At 47.4% G+C, this 19874-nt stretch overlaps 4 protein-coding genes across 4 annotated transcripts; 1 reads left to right on the forward strand and 3 right to left on the reverse strand.

Annotated features, from left to right (window-relative positions):
• Positions 1-4466: 4466 nt before the first annotated feature.
• On the reverse strand, positions 4467-6283 carry LAESUDRAFT_763409 (uncharacterized protein; the record flags this gene model as incomplete). The annotated part of the gene is made up of 4 exons (XM_040913247.1): positions 4467-4741; positions 4847-5478; positions 5545-5792; positions 5846-6283. 4 exons carry the CDS (start codon positions 6281-6283, stop codon positions 4467-4469), a joined length of 1593 nt encoding a protein of 530 aa, XP_040759564.1.
• Positions 6284-6810: 527 nt separating this feature from the next.
• On the reverse strand, positions 6811-7727 carry LAESUDRAFT_763410 (uncharacterized protein; the record flags this gene model as incomplete). Its single annotated transcript, XM_040913248.1, has 2 exons — positions 6811-7573; positions 7702-7727. 2 exons carry the CDS (start codon positions 7725-7727, stop codon positions 6811-6813), a joined length of 789 nt encoding a protein of 262 aa, XP_040759565.1.
• A 935-nt stretch (positions 7728-8662) lies between these two features.
• On the forward strand, positions 8663-10339 carry LAESUDRAFT_717293 (cytochrome P450; the record flags this gene model as incomplete). The annotated part of the gene is made up of 10 exons (XM_040907316.1): positions 8663-8704; positions 8769-8958; positions 9013-9152; positions 9432-9508; positions 9533-9577; positions 9642-9716; positions 9777-9832; positions 9890-10005; positions 10073-10252; positions 10319-10339. The coding sequence occupies 10 exons, from the start codon at positions 8663-8665 to the stop codon at positions 10337-10339; spliced, it is 942 nt and encodes a 313-aa protein (XP_040759566.1).
• Positions 10340-10789: 450 nt separating this feature from the next.
• On the reverse strand, positions 10790-12973 carry LAESUDRAFT_739030 (GMC oxidoreductase; the record flags this gene model as incomplete). The annotated part of the gene is made up of 15 exons (XM_040910964.1): positions 10790-10876; positions 10943-10990; positions 11041-11253; positions 11284-11360; positions 11443-11514; positions 11545-11633; positions 11691-11782; positions 11842-12093; positions 12129-12163; positions 12223-12310; positions 12456-12561; positions 12619-12676; positions 12727-12767; positions 12817-12882; positions 12936-12973. The coding sequence occupies 15 exons, from the start codon at positions 12971-12973 to the stop codon at positions 10790-10792; spliced, it is 1362 nt and encodes a 453-aa protein (XP_040759567.1).
• Between the last annotated feature and the right edge of the window lie 6901 nt (positions 12974-19874).

Genomic DNA, 19874 nt, shown 5'->3' on the forward strand with positions numbered 1-19874 from the left:
CAATCGTACGACATGTCCCAATTATCCTGATTGGCTGCCTAATAATAACCCACGGAGACGGAGCTCCTCTTGAGCATGCAATATGGCGTTATGGTGATTGCGACATATGACGCCATGCTGAGGAGTTCAGTGTCATGTGATAATGCTGAGAGAGATCCGAGATCATGTGACTGGATGCCTCGTTATCTTATCTCATTAGGTCACGTGACTTCTTGTGCGACGAGAAATGATGAAAAATGATATGCTCCTTAATAGCATTTGTTCCTATAATGACTTTGTCAGGTAAAACCGTGACATCACCCCCTTCTCAAGGTTCATCGTCCCGATGAGCCAAAGCCTTTGGCGCCTCGTATGGTTTGCTTTGCGAGTGAGCTATCTGCTTCCGAAATGATTCCTGGAGCATAACACTCGCATATGAGTTGTGCGACACGATCGCCTGTTCTGATCTCGAATGGTTTGCTGGTCGTATTAACGAGAAGCACTTTGATTTCCCCTGTGTAGTCTGGGTCAATTACCCCTGCTGCGACATCAATTCCTTTGAGGGCTAGTTCACTTCGGGGAGCCACTCGAATGTATGTCCACTTTGGGGGATCAACTGCAAGTCCGGTGCCAATGAGCATTCTGGAGTGTGGGGGGATATCTATGTCTTGTATGGACTTGACATCCCAGCCAACAGCTTCTGCAGAACCCTTGTAGGGTGCTCTGGCATTTGGATGAGTGCGGAAGAAGAACATGAACTCATCAGGGTGGTCGGATAAAGCGATTTTGTGCGCTTTGCGTGTTCGCGGCTTTGCTCTTGGAGCGTTTAGGTGTGTCTTATGGAATTCCTCTACTTTGTCTTTGACATTTGTGAGGTTTTCCAGCGGTTCCCATGTATTATCGCTGTGGTCATAGTCTAACCATTTAACGAGATACTGGGTCTTGTTATACCTGACTCTAGAATCCAGGATGTCTTCCACATCCCATTCCTCTTCTCCATCGATGATGACTGGAGGATTAGGGGGAGGTACGCATCCCGGGATAGAGTCTTGATGGAACATTATGAGCTTTGAAGCATGAAACACCAGATGTAGCTTCATGTCTGCCGGTAATTGCAGTTTGAATGATACGGTTCCGATCTTTTCGAGGATTTTGAAAGGTCCATAGTTCTGAGTCGCAAGCTTCTGGCTTTTGACCTTTACGTGGAGATCTTTTCCTCGAATAAGCACTTCGTCTCCTTCTTTAAAAGGGACGTTCTGTTTCTTGAGATCGAAATACCATTTCATTCTTTCTGCCACTAGTGACAAAGCGACACGAGCTTGTTCCTGTGCCTGGTCGCGGTTGTGGAATAGGTGTTCCAGGGATGGATGTTGTATTCCTTCCAGTACGTCTGACGCCATTCGGGGGTGTCGACCATGCTCAATGAAAAATGGGGACAGGCCTGTCGATTCTGAAGCTTGGTTGTTGTATGCGAATTCCGCTGTGGGCAATAGTGTGGCCCAATCAGTTTGTCGGTAATTGCAATACATGCGCAGATATTGCTCCAGAATTTGGTTGACTCGCTCGGTCTGTCCATCTGTTTCAGGGTGATAGGCTGTAGACATCATAGATTTGATATGAAGTTTCTGGCAGAACTCCTGGAATAGCTTGGCTGAGAACTGTGTGCCTCGATCGGATATGATCTGCCACAGAATTCCGTGGAGTTTAAATACTTCAGTGTAGAAAATCGATGCTACTTGAGATGCTGTCACCATGTCGTCTACTGGGTAGAAGTGTGCATGTTTGGTGAACCTGTCGACGACTACCAGAATGGCAGTCTTCTTTTCTCCCCTATGGTCTGGGCTTGGCAGTAACTGCGTAATCAGGTGGCATGTAACCATTTCCCAAGGTCCTTCTGGTACTGGATTAGGTTGTAACAGTCCATAAGGCTTTTGCTTGCTCGTCTTGTTTCTTTGACAAGTTACGCAGCCTTGGACGTATTTTTTTGCATCAATGGTAAGCCCTGGCCACCAGTAATTCCTGCTAATCAGCTCTTGCATCTTCCATCGTCCAGGGTGTCCGGCCGTGAAGATGTCGTGGTGCAGCTGGATCAGCTCATTCCGCAGCACAGAGTCCTTTGGAATGTAGACCTTTCCTCTTCTGAGCAGCAATCCATGCTCGAAGTTCCATTCTTGGAGGTCTTTTCCGAACTCTCGCTTGCCAGTTTTTAGTAGGTGCTGGTAACCTTTGGTCATTTCATCATCTTGTAGTGCCGATTTCACTCTTTCCAGAAGTTTTGCATCATCAACTTCGGAGGAATGAGTGGCTGAGATCGCGTGGATGGCAAAATATTCGAGTCGAAGCAAAGTTTGCCCTGAATTGTCATTGCTCACCCCCTTCTCATGATCTGGCCTCCTGGACAGAGGATCGGCACGCATCATCATCTTTCCGGGGCGGTGACGGAGTATGAAATTGAAACGTGTAAGGTAAAGTGACCATCGAGCTTGTTGCCTGGTCAATGTCTGAGCTTGTCAGAAATAGGTAAGATTTAGGTGATCCGACCATATCTCAACCGGGTGAGGGTGTCCTTCAAAGTACTGCCGATATTCTTCTAAAGCCCAAATGATGGCTAGCATCTCTTTGTCGTAGATCTCGTAATTTCGCTCATGTTCATTGAGTGATTTTGAGTAATATGCGACTGGATGCCAGAGTTCGTCTTCTCCCAACTGTTCAAGGACTGCACCTGTGGCAAAGTCCGAGGCATCCGTTTCTAATCTAAAGGGACGGACTGCGTTGGGGAGTGCTAGAATTGGGGCAGAAGTGAAGGCAGTCTTGAGGGCCTCAAATGCCTTTTGTTGAGGTTCTTCCCATTTCCATGTTGTGTCCTTACAGGTTAATAGAGTCAAGGGTCGGGTCATCGATCTGAAATCCTTGATGAATCGTCGATAGAAATTTGCCAGACCAAGGAATGCTTGTACTTGCTTTACCTTGGTGGGCACTGGCCATTTGAGCACGCCGTCGACCTTTTCTGAGTCCATCTGTATCGACCCTTTTGAGATTATGAGTCCGAGAAACTTGACGAAAGTGGTTGCAAAGTGACACTTTTCTGGTTTCACGAACAGGTCATTGTCTCTGAGTCGTTGTAGGACCTCCTTGGTCAGACGGTCGTGTTCCTCCTGGTTATCCGTAAAGATGATAATGTCATCTATATAAACTGCCACCTTTCCAGTGCGAATGAGATTGCCTAAGACGTCGTTCATCATGGCCTGGAAAGTGCTAGGGGCATTACAGAATCCGAAGTACATGACAGTGGGTTCAAATAATCCTCTGTGGGTAATGAACGCTGCCTTTTCCTCATCTCCTTTGCGAAGGCGTACATTGTTGTACCCCCATCTCAGGTCTAGTGTGGTAAATATGCTAGCCCTGGAGAGTCCATCAATGAGATCGTTGATTCGTGGGAGTGGGAACTTGTTCTTCTTGGTGACACTGTTTAATGCACTGTAGTCTTGGACAAGTCTAAGAGAGCCATCTTTCTTCTTGACTAAAAATACCGGAGCGGCGTAAGGGGATTTAGACGGTCGAATGTAACCTTTGGCTTGTTCACCGTCAATCCATTCGTCGAGCGAGTTCTTCTCTTGTAAAGACATAGGGTATACTTTGGCCGGTCTTGGGGTTGCCGCGTCTGGGACGAGATCAATTGCGTGATCATAGGGCTTACGCGTCGGCATTCTTTCTGAGCTCTTCTTCGAGAACACATCTCCAAATTGATGAAATTCTGGAGGGACGAACTTGGACCAATATTCTTTGTCCTGTGTCTCTTCTGCCAGCTGTTCAACCAAATGCTTCTTTACCTTCTTGCTTATACCTAGGATGTCGTGCACCATGTTACGAAGATCCTGGTCTTGCAAGTCTATCCAGTTGATGAAGTTATCTTCCTGATCCCATCCATCATCCATGTGTACGTCCAGAAGAATCGCTTCATCCTCGAGTCGAGGTTGCGATAGAAGGTTGACTTCTTCTTCACATACTTTGACTCGCTGCTTCCTCGTGTGTCTGCATCTTGAGAACGTGACCTCTCTATGTTCCCAGTCAACTCGGGGGTTATGTTCTTGTAAAAATTTCATGCCAAGGATCATTGACATGCGTCCAAGGTTTGTGATGAGCAAACTCTCAGTTGATTGGTGCCCCCCCGATTAAGATGGTTGTGACTACACGATGAGTAATTGCGCCACCCTTGTTTGGGCTGACGTCTGCGTTGAGGATTCAGATTTCATGGTTTAGAGGTATCATCTTAAACCCGTGCTTCTCAGCGAATCTTTGGTCGATATAGCAGGAGAATGCTCCCAAATCCAATAGTGCCGTTGTCTGGATTTTCTGTGATACGAATCTTATCGGCAATTCGATCAAATGTTTAGAAAAACCTGCGGATGCAATATATATATGGTCGCTAGGTACATTTGTCTTCACGGTACTATTACAATTGTCCTGAAGTGTGACACCAGACTCGTCTACACTTCGTATTGAAAATCCTCTGAGAAATCATCTATCTCGATGATTCTCGCATTGGTGTCCTTAACCGTTGATGCTGATGCCGTTGATGCTGTGTCCACGTTCTTCGCCTTGCCTTTGCCCTTGCTGGACGGTGGTGTAGTCGACGTTGTGCTCATTCCGCGAAGTGCAGCAATTGCTTGTTCCAGTGCCGCAATTTGAGCTGATGAGCCCACGCTACTTTCTTCTTCCACCTGTCGCACGTTCGTCGCTTTGCCCTTCCCTTTTCCTTGCCCTTGCTTCGGGGCGGATCATGTCTGAAACTGCTTGCCTTTGTATTCTGGCTTGGGGGAGGGGCACCGCTTTCCTCATTCATAGGCGTGTTTTCCGCAAAACAAACATAGTTTGTTTGCCAGCCACCTGTCTTGTTCCAGGGATAGTTCGTGTGCGATTTGTGCGCTTGTGTCCATTGCGTTAGGGTCCTTGGGAGCAGTTGCCTTATTTGCCGTGGTCTGTCCAGTAGACTTGTTACCCGATATCTGCTGGAGGTGTTTGATTTCTATTTCCGAGCAGAATTCTAGATAGTCCATCCACGTGGTTGGGATCTTTGATGGGTCCAGAGTCTCCGTTACTGACATGACCATTTGAATGTGAGTCGACCGTTGTTCCCTGATTTTGACGATCAGATCTTCGTCAGAGTAGCCTGATTCGGGGGCGTAAGCCCTGAAGTTCTCTGCGAAGGCAATCATTGTCTTGTGGTGAATCGCGCAGTGTGCATCTAGCAAAGATTGTGCCATGCGCTTGGGGTCAAGCATCTTGTATGCCATTTCCAGTTTTCTGGTATATTCGGCCCAGGTGCCGATGTCTTGTCCAGAGGCAAGCTTGATTGCATACTCCTTTATATATAGAGCTGCTCCACCTTCTAGATGTGCGTTGGCCTGCCGAATTTTGTCCTTGTCATCGGTGAAGTGGTTGTAATCGAGCCAGATGAGGAGGTTCGTGAACCAAGTCTCGAAATTTTCCGATGATTTCCTTCCCGAGTATTTGGGTAGATCGGGGAGCTTAATTCGGCGGGGCGATTGACCAGATTAGCCGGACAGCGGTTGGATACCTTGTGAAGGTGCATTGATGATGGCATTGTTGAATCGAGACTCCAAGCCAACGATGTAAGTAGTGGTCTTTTCCTGAGCCTCCTTCAGGGTGACCATGTTGCCATAAAGGGCGTCCATCTGACCCTTTACTTCATCTTTGTAATCTTCGAAGTCCTTGTGGATTGCTTGGGCTTCGAGCGTCGGACTGTTATTCGACTTGATGAGCCGTTCGTTGTCAGCGGAGAGGGTGCCGATCTGGCTCTTGCGACTTTTAGCTGGTCTCGTATTTTCACTGCCATTATTTCGACGTGGATATGAGCCATCACTTCATCTTCCAACGAGGCCACTGTGTGCTCGTGTCGCTCATCCATCTTTTGACGTAAAGCTTCGTACGAGCTTACAACGTCTCTCATGACGAATGATCGTACCACATTCATTACCCATTCCTTAACGTCGTTTGGGATGGTGTTGGATGCGGCGGCATTGGCAGCTTCCTCGATGGTTGCATAAGGAACTCCCTGCCATTCCCAAGTCTGAGGTGTGGAGAATGCTGGCAGGGTGGTGGGCGACGGGTTTCTGACTACTCCCGATGCCTTGGGTGTGCTGCTAGTATGGGGTTCATCTGCAGGGGCAGCTGGTCCTGCTTCCGATGGTGTAGAGGGGGCATTGCTCCTCCAGGGATCCGAAGGTTCACTAGCGGTGTGTCCTCCTGGAAACGCAACACCTCCAAGATTGTATTGAGACATGGGAATCGTTGTTGAAGATAATGGAAAAGAGGCGGTGGAGAGTGTGTTCGAAATGATGAGCTTTTACTGGGGCTGATTATTGGCTCCCGGTAAACGTGCTAGTTCGATGACATGATTCCTTCATGCCGCAGCTTCTTCCAGTCTTGTTGGGCGAGGGTGTCTCTGTTCTGGAAAGTCTCTGTACCAGTTTGTCCAGAAGAGTTCTTTGTCTTCTTGATACAACTGAGCAAGACGTTCCCAGTAAGCGTTTTCTATCCACTCACGAACTGGATCGATTATCTCGATGTCTGTTTCAATGAGTCAAAAGGGTGTGTACAGGGTGACTTGTCATTCGATGTCAACCGGATAGTGGTAGAGCGGGATGGAATGCTCTGATAGCAGGGGTTAGTAGATGAAGTATCCTGTGCACACCAGATGATGATAGAGGTCGGTGATGTAGTGCTCGACCACGTAGTTTCTGAATATAAAATTGACTTGATACCGGGGCATGAAATTGCTGATATGGTAGTACAAAGATATTACTGGTCCTAGTATGGCCAGTAGCACGACTCCTTCTCGAACCTCACAATGTCTCTTCCTACGCGTTCCTGCTCCTTGTTAATCCCTCTGAATGAAATCTTCCCTAGTCCCATGCAAAGCTTGATAGTGATGCATCTATCGATGAACGTAAAGTCGTCGCCTCTCTCAATCCTCTCGTTGAGTGCTCCTAGATGTCGCAGAATGCGATCACAGCACTGGATCTGTTCCTCCGTGAACTTGGCAGCGATGTGGGGCTGCTGCAAGACTTTGTAGTGCTGGATGGTAGCGTATATGGTCGGCGCAATGTTCTCGGGAAGGGTGCCTTTGGGGTTTTCATGAATCCCTCGAGGGTGATAGTCCTTTGAGAGTGTGAATGCGAGGACGGTGGTGGCGTCGTCGTTGGACCACCAGTATGGTTTGTAAATGGGGACGGATGGGTCAGATGCGTCTCTGGGGATTGCTTCAGCCCACGAGCTGACCTTAGAGTGAAGCTTCTGTAGGTCTGAGTGATAGTCGTCAGGCTTGGCTCGGAGTAGGTTGCTCGCCGTTAGGCGAAGAGTGCGACGCAGATCACGTTGGTAAGGATGATAACGTCCGTTGGGCGGAACAATACCGTTGTGCACTTGTGGAGCTTTACCGGTCAATGCAGCGCTGTTCCTTTGGAAGGAAGGGAGCGGCTTAGGCGGTAGAGGTGAAGTGGAATGGTATGAAGGAAGTGGTGTGGAAAAAGCCCTGCCCTGGGCGGATGTATCTCTGGGCAAAAATGTGCGGCTACCAGTGTTAGACACTTGGTAGGGGCGTAAAAGGTCAGTCTTATTCTAATGTCACGGCACGCCGATGACAAAGATAGACAACCAAAATAAGGAATCCCCTTAAGGGTCTCCTGGCTGAGAGCCTACAGCGACAAGCTGTGGCAGTACGACATGCCCACTGACGAGGCCGAGTCGCTAGTCGCAAAGTGAGACTTACTGGCGAGGTGAGAGGCACTATCACAAGTGAGGGTGATACTAGATATATAGCACACTGAGAGTGTCTGGTAAGACCCCTCTGTGATGATAGTGGAGGACGAAGGAGAATAAGACTGAGGTCTCCTCCTCGTCTCGCTGGTCCTTATATACATGATTGCTATGCTACTGTACAGTACTACCTAAGCGAGTCACACGCTATCCTACTGGTCAGTGCTACAATCGTACGACATGTCCCAATTATCCTGATTGGCTGCCTAATAATAACCCACAGAGACGGAGCTCCTCTTGAGCACGCAATATGGCATCATGGCAATTGCGATATATGACGCCATGCCGAGGAGTTCGGTGTCATGTGATAATGCCGAGAGAGATCTGAGATCATGTGACTGGATGCCTCGTTATCTTATTTCGTTAGGTCACATGACTTCTTGTGCGACGAGAAATGATGAAAAATGATATGCTCCTTAATAGCATTTGTTCCTATAATGACTTTGTCAGGTAAAACTGTGACACTGACTTATGATTCAACTGAATCCCATCACTAGGAGAGACGGTCTCACAGGCTTTGGCCCCAGTCTTCGGCACCACCAGAGTGTTCAATTCTGATGGTATGTTGCTTTGGTCTCATTTCATGTTCTTGTATCCATGATGTCCGGATAACTCTAAGGCAATATGTGGAAGTGTGTACCCGAATTTATCAGATATCATAACACTTCTTTGATCGTTTTCAATATGTAGGTGGCACCGATCCATGATGCGCCTGTTCTTCAGCAGAGACCACATCAGCCATTCGATCTGTTCAACAGACACGTTGGTGCATTTTTGAGCTCTTGCCTGACTTTTCGAAGATGAAGTTCAATATGCATTGGTCTCAGATGAGGCACTTGACAGAATGACTGAAAACTTTCGTGTGGGACATGCGGTTGACTTTCAGGTACGATACAGCTGTCTGGCTGCCACTTTCCCTTTTCCGCATAATGTTTATGTATCATTGATAGGATCTCACCTTGCCGTTCACGCTAGACTCCGCAACTGAGTTTTTGTTTGGGACCTCCGTGCATTCCCTTCGGGCACCGCTTCTGCGCTCTTACAGCTCGACCCACAATAGCTTTGCTGATCATTCTCCCTCATCGAACCACGCTACGGCAGAAGCCTTTGCTCATGCTGTGCATGAGGTTGAAGTTGCATGTGTGAAACATCTGTGGTGAGGATGAGCGTGGCCGTTGAATGAGATATTCAAAGATCAAAGCGCACGACATATGCATGTTATTGACGAATTGCTCAATCCAATCATAGAGAAGGCACTAAAGATGCGATATGAGAAGACTGCAAGTGACAAGTCAGTCGACGAGGACGAGGAAGAGACGTTTTTGGACCACTTGGTACGGAGCACGACTGGTGGTCTATTTCGAGTCTCTTCATCTCATGATACTTCAGATCCTGTCATTTTACACGACAAAGTCCTCAACATGCTTGTGGCAGGGCGAGACACAAACAGTCTTCACCTGCCCCTTCAGATGATGCACAATTCTCACGAGGACATCGGCAAAATCCAGACAGCTTCCACACTCACATTTGCAGTTTACATGCTCTGTACCAATCTGTCCACCTTCGAGCGGCTCTGATACGAAGTCCTCGAGAAAGTTAGCCTGTCACGGCAGCTGACCTATGAGGACATCAAGGACATGAAGTATCTCCATGCGCTCATAAACGAGACACTGCATTTGTATCCTATCGTGTATGTCCCTCTTCTTTTGTATAGGCACTATCACACGCTCATAACGATCCTCAGGCCATTCAACTCATGGTACGTTTGCCTACATAGCTGACCAGATTCTAGTCTGCTGAACTTGGTGACTGTGTATCGCAAGGTTCTCTGTCAATGCTGCTACAATCCTGAACCCCGATCCAAACGGAAAGCCGATCTACATACCTCCCAATACACTGTACGTATCAGAGTGAAACGTGCAAATGACAATGGCCGTTGTTGATGCAATCACTACAAGAATTTTGTATCAGCCTTTCATCATGCATCATCGCACAGAATACTGGGGGCCAGACGGTATGTGTTCCTCCCTGTTTAGCATGCAAGAAATGTTGACGAACGGTTTACTGTTAGCCATGGAATTCGATCCCGATCGCTTCCTCGACGAGCGTCTGCAAAAGTATCTCCTTCTGAACCTGTTCATTTTCCTCCCTTTCAATGCAGGGCCCCACATTTGCCTCAGGCAACAGGTACGCTACTCCAACAGGTGTTGTATGATCTCCATGACAGCAATCCATGAACTCATCGGAAACATAGTTCGCATATAATGAGGCGTCATTTTTCTTGATCAAGCTGCTGCAACGGTTCATGGCCATGGAGCTTGACCTCTCAGCACAACCTGTCGAATCTCTCCCTCCAGTGCACTGGGTGGGCTCGTGGGGGCGGCAGGGCATCGAAAAGGTGTGGCTGAAGGTGCACATAGCGATATATGCAGAAGTGAGTTCTGGAAACACCATCATGCCTGAAATATTCAGCTGTTCTAACCTTGACGATGTTTTATAGGGAGCTTATGGGTTAAGATGACGGAAGCTGAATGAACTCATGGTCCAAACTGATAGCATGAAGATGCTGTTGACTTTATGGTTGGATGAACCAGTACGGTATTCGTTACATTCCTGTTCGTGCGATAGTTCAGACGTCGTACATGCATCTGCCACCAAGATGAGACACTTCTAGGCATCTTAACTTGAGCGTGTGGACGCCTTTGTGTCTTACATCCCGTAATACTAGAACCACTACATTTAGCAGCAATAGAACAATCCTCAGCTCATCCCATACCGAATAGATTTATAAGCCCCCAGATATCCCAAGGAGTTACTATATGGCCGCCAAAAATACATTATTCGATCTTCATGATTGCGTCCCTCAGGAAAGGCCCTTGATTAGGTCCGCAAGACATTTCGCGATCGCAATGATCGGTGCAGTGGGGTATCCGGAAAGTTGGTTAGGAAACACGGAGGTGTAGGTGACCCTTCAAGTTAGACCCTCGACTCCATGCATCCGAAGTTGCGGGTCCACTGCGCTGTCAGCGAGAGAGGTTTCCATCCTTACAGAGGATGTCTGTAGGAGGACGGTCAGTCCTAGAACTTGGTGATGCTTGCCCGGGAAGCTTCCATAGTGCCATACTGACTGGCCATGCTTCTGGATCCAAGTTCTGATGTCTTCATCGGTGACCTAGAAGGCTATGCCAGATCCAGTCATGCACGCGAAAATCGTGGTATTACATTATTTGGATCGACATTGCTGGGCCAAAAGGCATCGAGGGGAGGCGAATCCAGACACTTCATATCGAGGTCACTCGTGAGCGGCCCCACATGAGCCAAGGCAAGAATGAAGCGAAATCCCCTGATGAGGATCTTGGCATCATTTTCTGATGCCAGGTAGCTGAAGAGATTGTCAAGCGGGAGGTACACTGAGAAAGGCAGGATAGCCACGCACTTCGGATCGACCAATGGTTGGTCTCAGACGTCGGAAGACCAGAGATGCACGGTGCCAGAGCTCTCCAGCTTGAGGATGACAGGACCCTGTTCCGCATCCAGAAATCCTAAGAGCTCAACGTGAAAGTGAAGATGAGAGAGGATGTACCACAGTGAGCCCATTTGTGCCCAGAGGGGTCTTCGTGAAACTGTTGTTGACGACGGCAGAAATGGCAATGACAATCTCTACATCCGGTGCTCCAGGGCCAGCACTGTGGTCGACTGTTCCCAGTACAGGGGCTCCCGCAGGACCTAGAGGGAGACTTGTGCGGAACGTCAGACACCATGCATGCACTCTTGGTGATCGTGGTCTGTACCTTTCATTATTCACCCTGAATAAACTGCCAACCAGGCATGCAAGAGTCACCATAGGACCTGTCCACCATATCATCCATCACAGAAGAGCGAGGGCCCCATATAAAGGGTTGCTAAGGTAATCTAACGTCAACCCTGGTTTCACCCACAAAATCAATCCGCCCGCAAAGAAGTGCTTCAAACCAGAAGTCTCTATGAATCAGGGGGTCCACATCACTAGGCATGTTTGCTTACATCATAGAGGTTCGAGCCTACAGCAGGCAGATCTTGTATAACAGAAATCCCCAATTCTCCGAGGTGGTCGCGAGGTCCCACGTCCGAGAGCATAAGGACTTGCGGAGACCCGATAGCTCCCGTGAAAACAATGACCTCTTTTGCAACAGTGGCTCTATACTGAGGCCCGGATCTATGCACTAGGAGCTGCACACCACATGCTTTAGGCTTGCCGTCGGGCGCTGATTTGAACAAAATCTTCTCAACCATAATCTCGACGCAACGGTCAAATTAGGCCTCTGTAAGACGTTTCTGGTCAGATACGCTGTGGCGGCCGGGCTCCCTAGGCAGATTTTAATTTATTCTCATCCACGATATTGAAATCACTCACCATGCACGTACTTTCATTCTGTTGATCCATAAATCCAGTGAAGGCAAATGTGCCTATTGTGCCTTCTGGGGTATTTAGATCCCGACAGGATGTGAGCATCTCATGAATTATAATGTAGAGATGTACCTACTTTGAGCATGGAATGCCTATGTTCGCAGCAGCTTCAGCAGCATGGTTCGCAATAGGCTAGATGTACATCGAGCAAGAGTCGGCCTGGTGTCTTTGTCGAATAGACATGATGCACCATGACGGGTACGGCTCTTGTTAGCCACAGTCCGGAGTCACCGTGAAGGGAGATATCGACAGGGTCATCTTGCTGCGGATTGTATTTCTCCGCCTTTCTGAAATACCTGTATACGTTTTGTAACCTCTACACATGAACTCAATGGAAACAATGCCACTCGTACTTCCTCGTCGTTTCGTATCCCCATCCTACTGCTCCTTGCTTCTCCCAGGAGTCGAAATCTATGTTTCGTTGACATCTGGTATTGCAAACTTAATAAAATTGTTCCGACCTTCGGGAGCGCAATGATGATACAGCAATGCATTCATTGAACTAAGTCGAGCTTAGATGTGATCCCAAACCACAACGCTGTTCAGCTTGCCTTGATCCGCCAAGCAGTTTGCCTCTTGGCCAATAGACGGGTCGACCATCCAGTCCCGGTTGGGGTCTGATCCAGTAAAGTCAATTCTTTTCCAACATTATTCATTGCGAAGTACTTACACGGTCATCGTCAACCAATCATAGGGACCTCTGAACATTTGGAAGAACCCGATGGGGACTCAGCTGAGTAGGACATTCTCATTACTACATAGATATATTTAGTCAATGTTATGGAAGACGATCGCAAGTTACCTTTTACTGCATTCCGGCCGAAGCACTGTGACGTTAGGGTCTTCTGACAATCTGGAAGCCAGAACGCAGCTGGCAGTTCCTATCTTGGTACATGAGAGGGAGATTTAAACAGACGGCTCAAGAAGCAGGCTGTACATACCACCTCTAACAATTACATAATCATACGTTCTGTACTCTTCGCCGCCGTCAGCAAGACTATCGTTTGGAGGAACCACGGTCGCATAGCTAATCGGATTCGACACAATCTGCTTCGAGTGGCTCATGCCCATCCATTTTCTGAAGATGATTCACTCTTCGGCTGCTTCACGGTGGTCACTAGTAAACGAAGGCAAAATGCAGTCGAAATGCACAAGCTGGCAAAGTGACCAATGAATGAGCGGACGACAAAAACGAAGGTGAGGATCGTCCATACCCTGCATTTTGTCCCCGATAATGAATTCAGGAACTCATATTGCCAAGGGTTTGGCAGATGGAAGAGAACTCTAAGCGAACCTTCGGCTCTTCCAACATTCAATTCTACAGTTGCCGAGGAGTATCATGTATCTTGTGCAGTTAGTGTTGTCCAGGACCGGGCTTTTGAGCCTGAGCCAGGCCGAGCCGCTCTGCAAGCCAAGCCTAAGCCTGCTCTGAGCCTTTATGGAGGGCCCAGCTTGAGACCCCTGGAAATGAATGGCGCCAAGTCCCGCCATCCTCGAGTGCTCATAAGTGCTCATAAACATGGTGGGCCTCACGCGCGATGCCTGCGCTATCGAGAGCGGTGACGCAGATGATGTTGCACACCTGATTTTGTACTCAGCAAATGTTCGTGAATAATTTAACATCAGCACAACTTTTGGAGAACAATTAAAGTCTCACCAGTCACTACTCACTCCCCAAGGCATGTCATACTTTGAGAAATCGAGCCCATCATTCTCAATTATGACGAGCGGACCTATTTGTCACTGTACATCTTGACATGCCACCACGAAAAATCAATCCATGTCAAGTGTCATGTTTGATTAGAGTATGATTCCAGTGTCAACCAATTAATGTGACAGAGCCCTGTCATGTTTAACTTATAGTTTGCTGGAGTAGAAGATGCCTTGTCAGGCTAGAGGACTTGGATTCATTCACGCTGTAGCTACTCAGTATATATACATGTGGGATGAGACCCTGTACACCGTTCATGGACCTCTGGTACCTACAGTAACGTGATACTTACATAAATGAGTAATATCGTGCTGATACATTTAGCCCAGTGGCAACAGGTATTGTCCAATGGTATATTACTCTTTTGTCAATGTCCATATCGTATGATCCTGTCAGATTATACGATTGGTCCCTATGAATGGAACACTCCCAGATGTCTTCAGAACCTTCAGTGAGTTTCTATGACATTCTATTCCCTGCACATGATTGTCGCGTCACGTCGTACATGATCGATCGTGTAGATCATATCAGGATACAACCATTCCTTCAACACCCTCTCTTGATCGAACAATCAAGTCAAGCATGAGTGAGGTGAATATAGCGTGATAGCTTTTCTATCCTTAGATAACCAAGATTTTTGGTAAGCAAATCTGCATATTGTTCCTCAGTGGGAACATGATAGAGAGTAATTGACCCTTTCTCAGCCTCATGGCGTACACGGTGGTAATGTAGATCGATGTGCTTTGTTCTTCAGTCATGAGCTGGATTGACAGCCAGGAAGATTGCTCCTTGGTTGTCGACACAGAGTGGGAGTGGCATCCCTGTGCTAAATCCTAGTTCAGACTCAAATGATCGAAGCCAGATTGCCTGCTTAGAATAATCAGACAGTGCAATGTATTCTGCTTCAATGGATGACAGAGCCACAGTGGGTTGCCTCCATGTGTCTTAACACACCGGTCCTTCAGCTATCAGAAATAGGTATGCAGATATCGAGCGTCTGTCATCTCTGTTTTCTGCCCAGTCTGAATCAGAGTATCCGATTAGACCAGCATTGGAAGTTCCATAATACATGAGTGCATATGACTCAGTATGGCTGAGGTAACGTAAGATCCACATAGCGTACTTCATGTGTTCCTCTGTGGGGTGGTTGTTAAAATGTGATAGCCTGTTGACTGCATAGGCTATGTCCGGTCAAGTACCAAGGGTGATTCACAGTAATGCACCAATGACAGATTGGTATCGATGATGAAGCTTCATATCAAGATGGTGAGTGTCGCTGGCTTTCTCCAACTTGATACCGGATGGTAAGGGTGACCTTTTGGGTGCACAATTATTCATTCCAAACCGATCAATAGTCTCTAGTATATATTCTGATTGGTCAATACAGATAATACGAGCAGATCGATCATGTTGAATCCTCATTCCTAGGAATTGGGAAATGGGACCAAGATGCTTGATTTCAAAGTGTTTTGATAACCCCTTGATAAAAGCTTGGATGTGTTTCATGTTACTCCCCATAGGTAGTATATTGTCGACATAAACGATCAAAATGAGTGACTCCCCCTTGTGTCGGTAATTAATGTAAATGCCAGCATCAGATTCAACTCGTTGGAAGCCTAGTTCCAGTAAGGCAGCATGTAGTTTCTTATTCCATTGTCTGCCGGCTTGTTTCAAGCCATATATCGCCTTTTTGAGGTGGCAGACCTTATCTTCCATCCCGGAGACTACAAAACCCTCGGGTTGTTTCATATAAATTTCTTCTTCCAGTTTGCCATATAGGAAGGTGGTCTTTACATCAAGGGCTTCTACCTCCCAATCATGTAAAGCTGCATGTGCTAAGAGAAGTCATAATGATTCAAAGCGTGCAACTGGAGAGAAAATCTCGTCATAATCTATGCCGGCTTGCTGCTTGAAGCCTTTGGTGATGAGTCATGCTTTATACTGCGCACCAGGGTTAACAACATAAACCCATCGACAGAGAATGGCTTTACGACCTTTAGGAAGATCTACCAATTCCCAGGTACCATTAGCCATTTGAGATTGAATCTCATCCTCCATAGCATCTTGCCAATGATCATGATCATGTCGAGCCATGGCTTGCTTATAGAAGAAAGGGCTAGGACCATAGTCAGGATATGCAGATAAAATGAATTCTGCTGGTAATTGTTCTAGGAGATGCATTGAAGAGAGTGCCTTTTCTATGATAAGCCGTTCCACTTCAGAGGGTGTAGTGGCATCAAGACGATCAATTATGTCATCAAGGTCTCTTTCAATTTTGACCGGTGGTCAGTTTCCATAGGCATTGTTGAGTTTAGGTTTATACTTAGGAACCCGCTTCGAACGACGAAGTGTTGTATATGGCATGTTAGCAGTAGGGTTAAAGAATGGTAAAGGAACATCTCCAAGAGCAGGATGTCGAGGAGGTTCATCAAATGGGTCTTCCTCATTTGAACGATAGTCTTTACTGAGTGGATCTTGGTAATCCTCCATGAATAACCCCTTTCGCTTAGTCCCTGCATGGTATGTGTCACAGTTTTACCTGACAAGTCATTATAGGAACATATGCTATTAGAGGCATATCATTTTTTATCATTTCACGTCGCACAAAGAATCACGTGACCTAAAGAGATAAGATAATGAGGCATCTAGTCACATGACCTCGGATCTCTCTCAGCATTGTTGCGTGACACCAAGTTCCTCGACATTGCGTCATATGTCGCAATTGCCATGACACCATATTGCGTGCTCAAGAGGAGCTCCGTCTCCACGGGGTATTTTTAGGCAGCCAATCAGGATAATTGGGACAAGTCATACGATTGTAGCACGGTCCAGTAGCATAGCGTGTGACTCACTTACGTAGTACTGTATGATAGACAATCATGTATATAAGGACCAGCGAGATGAGGAGGAGACCTCAGTCTTATTCTCCTTCATCCACCACTACCATCACAGAGGGGTCTTACCAGACACTCTCAGTGTGCTATATATCTAGTATCATTCTCACCATTGTGATAGTGCCCCTCGCCTCACCAGTAAGTCTTACTCTGCGACTAGCAACTCGGCCTCATCAGTGGGCACGTCGTATCACCACAGCTCATCACTGTAGGCTTTTACCCAGAAACCCTCAAGGGGACTCTTAGTTTGGGTTGTCTATCTTTGTCACCGGCGTGCCATGACATTAGAATAAGACTGACCTTTTACACCCCTACCAAGTGTCTCACACTGGTAGCTGCACATTTTCACCCAGAGACACATCCGCCCAGGGCAGGGCTTTTTCCACACCACTTCCTTCATACCATTCCATTTCGCCTCTACTGCCTAAGCCGCTTCCTTCCTTCAAAAGGAACAGCACTGCACCGACCAGTAAGGCACCTCAAGTACACAACGGTATTGTTCTGCCCAATGGATGCTACCACCCGTACCATTCTCATCCCAACTGCACTCATCGTCTAACAGCAAGCAACCTACTCTGGGCCAAGCTGAACAAAGCCCCTCACTCAGACCAACAGAAGCTGCATACTAAGGTCAGCTCGTGGGCTGAAGCAGTTTCAAGAGATGCATCTGACCCATCCATCCCTATCTACAAACCCCATTGGTGGGCCAACAACGACGCTACCACTGTCCTCGCATTCGCACTCTCAAAGAGTTACCATCTGCATGGGATACATGAGAATCCCAAAGGCACCCTCCCCGAGAACATCGCACCCACTGTACATGCTACCATTCAGCGGTACAAGGTCTTGCAGCAACCCCATATCACTGCCAAGTTCATGGAGGCACAGATTCAGTGTCACAATCGCATTCTGCGACACTTAGGAGTGCTAAACGAAAGGATTGGGTGAGGCGATGACTTCACGTTTGTCGATAGACGCATCGCAATCAAGCTTTGCATAGGACTAGGAAAGATCTCGTTTAGGGGAATCAACAAGGAGCAGGAATGCATAGGGAGAGATATCATGAGATTCGAGAAGGAGTCGTGCTACTGGCCTTACTAGGACCAGTAATATTTTTGTACTATCACATCAGCAGTTTCATGCCGAGATACACCATTGGCTTTATATACCAGAACTACATTGTGGACTTTTATCGTCCGATGCAGGGACAACTCGCAGTCATCTGCACCGTGTATTTCATTTACCAATCTCTCGTCACCAATTGGCAACAAGTACTCTATCACTACACGATACAAGTACATGCCTACACAACCTACTCAGCACCATTCCATCTCATTCCTGACTTCGAGGAAGAGCAAGAGTACTGGCACTACTGAGCAGAATCCTTGCGAGAGGAACTATCAGAAGAAGGACTTATTGAGGAAGACCCCGAGACCCCCTTCTAATATTATCACAAGGCAAAGATCAAGGATCGATCATCTGACACATTGTCCATCACATCATTCCCTCTATCCTCGACATCGATTTCAATGTCTCAATACAACCTTGGTGGTGTTACATTCCCAGGAGAACACACTGCCAGTGAACCTACTGACCCCTAGAGAAGCCAGGCCACGTCTACATCATCCGAAGCAGGACCAGCTGCCCCTGCTCAGGAACCACACACTAGCAGCACACCTAAGGCCTTGGGTGTTGTCAGAAACCCATCGCCCACCACCCTGCCAGAGTTTACCACACCAGCAACTTGGGAATGGCAGGGAATCTCTTACGGCACAATCGAGGAAGCTGCTAATGCTGCCGCACCCAACACCATCCCAAACGACGTCAAGGAATGGGTAATGAATGTGGTGTGGGCATTCATCATGAGAGATGTTGTGAGCTCTTATGAAGCACTACGTCAAAAAATGGATGAACGTCACGAGCGCACAGTGGCCTCATTAGAAGAAGAGATACTGGCTCGCATTCACATCGAAATTATGGCGCTAGAAACGTGAGACCAGCTAAAAGTCGCAAGAGCCCAGATCAGCACCCTCTCCACTGACAACGAACAGCTCATCAAGTCAAACAACAGTCTGACAGCTGAAGCCCAAGCAATCTGCAAGGACTTCAAGGACTATAAGGATGAAGTAAAGGGTGTCACGGTAACACCGGACAAGAGATCAAAAAGACTAAAAAAGGGACAGTCACGTGGAACATGTCGCCCTGATCCCCCGGATCCCAAAAGTATCCCCCTGAACCCTATGTGGCGCAAGAGCCTGTTGACTTACTGGTCGATGTGGCAGATGCAGGAAAGGGTGAGAGATATATGAAGGAGCTGGTGAGCTCAGTGAGTGCTACAGGTAGTAGACGAGGAGAAACAATCTAAGGTTTCATCTCCTACATGGCTGGTCTTATATACACGTACAGCGGGCTATCTTACCTAAGCTACCTATCTACGGGTATAAGCAAATGGCTGTACATGAAACAATAGGATGTTCAGAAGTAGAACAATGAGTGGGGAGATCGATGGTTGCCGCAGTAATGCGTGTGCACATCGTGCCTATCCTGGTTTCCCTTTTGTTCTCCGGTGTGAACATCGTACCTATCTAGGCTTCTGGCTAAACTAATAGGAAGCGGAAGGCCGATGCATAACAATAGTCCTTGGTCCCTTTGTTCCCAAATGGGTGCCTCTATTGTATCCTGGAATAGACAGGTCTGACCGTATCATCCACGGATCTGGACCATAACATGTGATGTGGACTATCACCTGATCTCTACGCGTCGCATCTGTGACTGAGTGGCATGAGATATTGGTGAAGCACGTGATCTGTGGTGTGAGAAAAGTCACGTGCGGACTTTGTGGTGAAAATCTGTGACACTACCCCCCTCTCAAGGCTCATTGTTCCGAGGAGCCAAAACCTTTATTACCCCTTCTAGTTGCTCGCAACGGTTGGTAGCTTCGGGAGGGAAGCCCTTCTGCATAATACTCGAAGATTATTTGGGCTATTCTATCTCCCGGCTTGAC

This window comes from Laetiporus sulphureus (genome assembly GCF_001632365.1).
Source record: "Laetiporus sulphureus 93-53 unplaced genomic scaffold LAESUscaffold_55, whole genome shotgun sequence".
NCBI lineage: Eukaryota > Fungi > Basidiomycota > Agaricomycetes > Polyporales > Laetiporaceae > Laetiporus > Laetiporus sulphureus.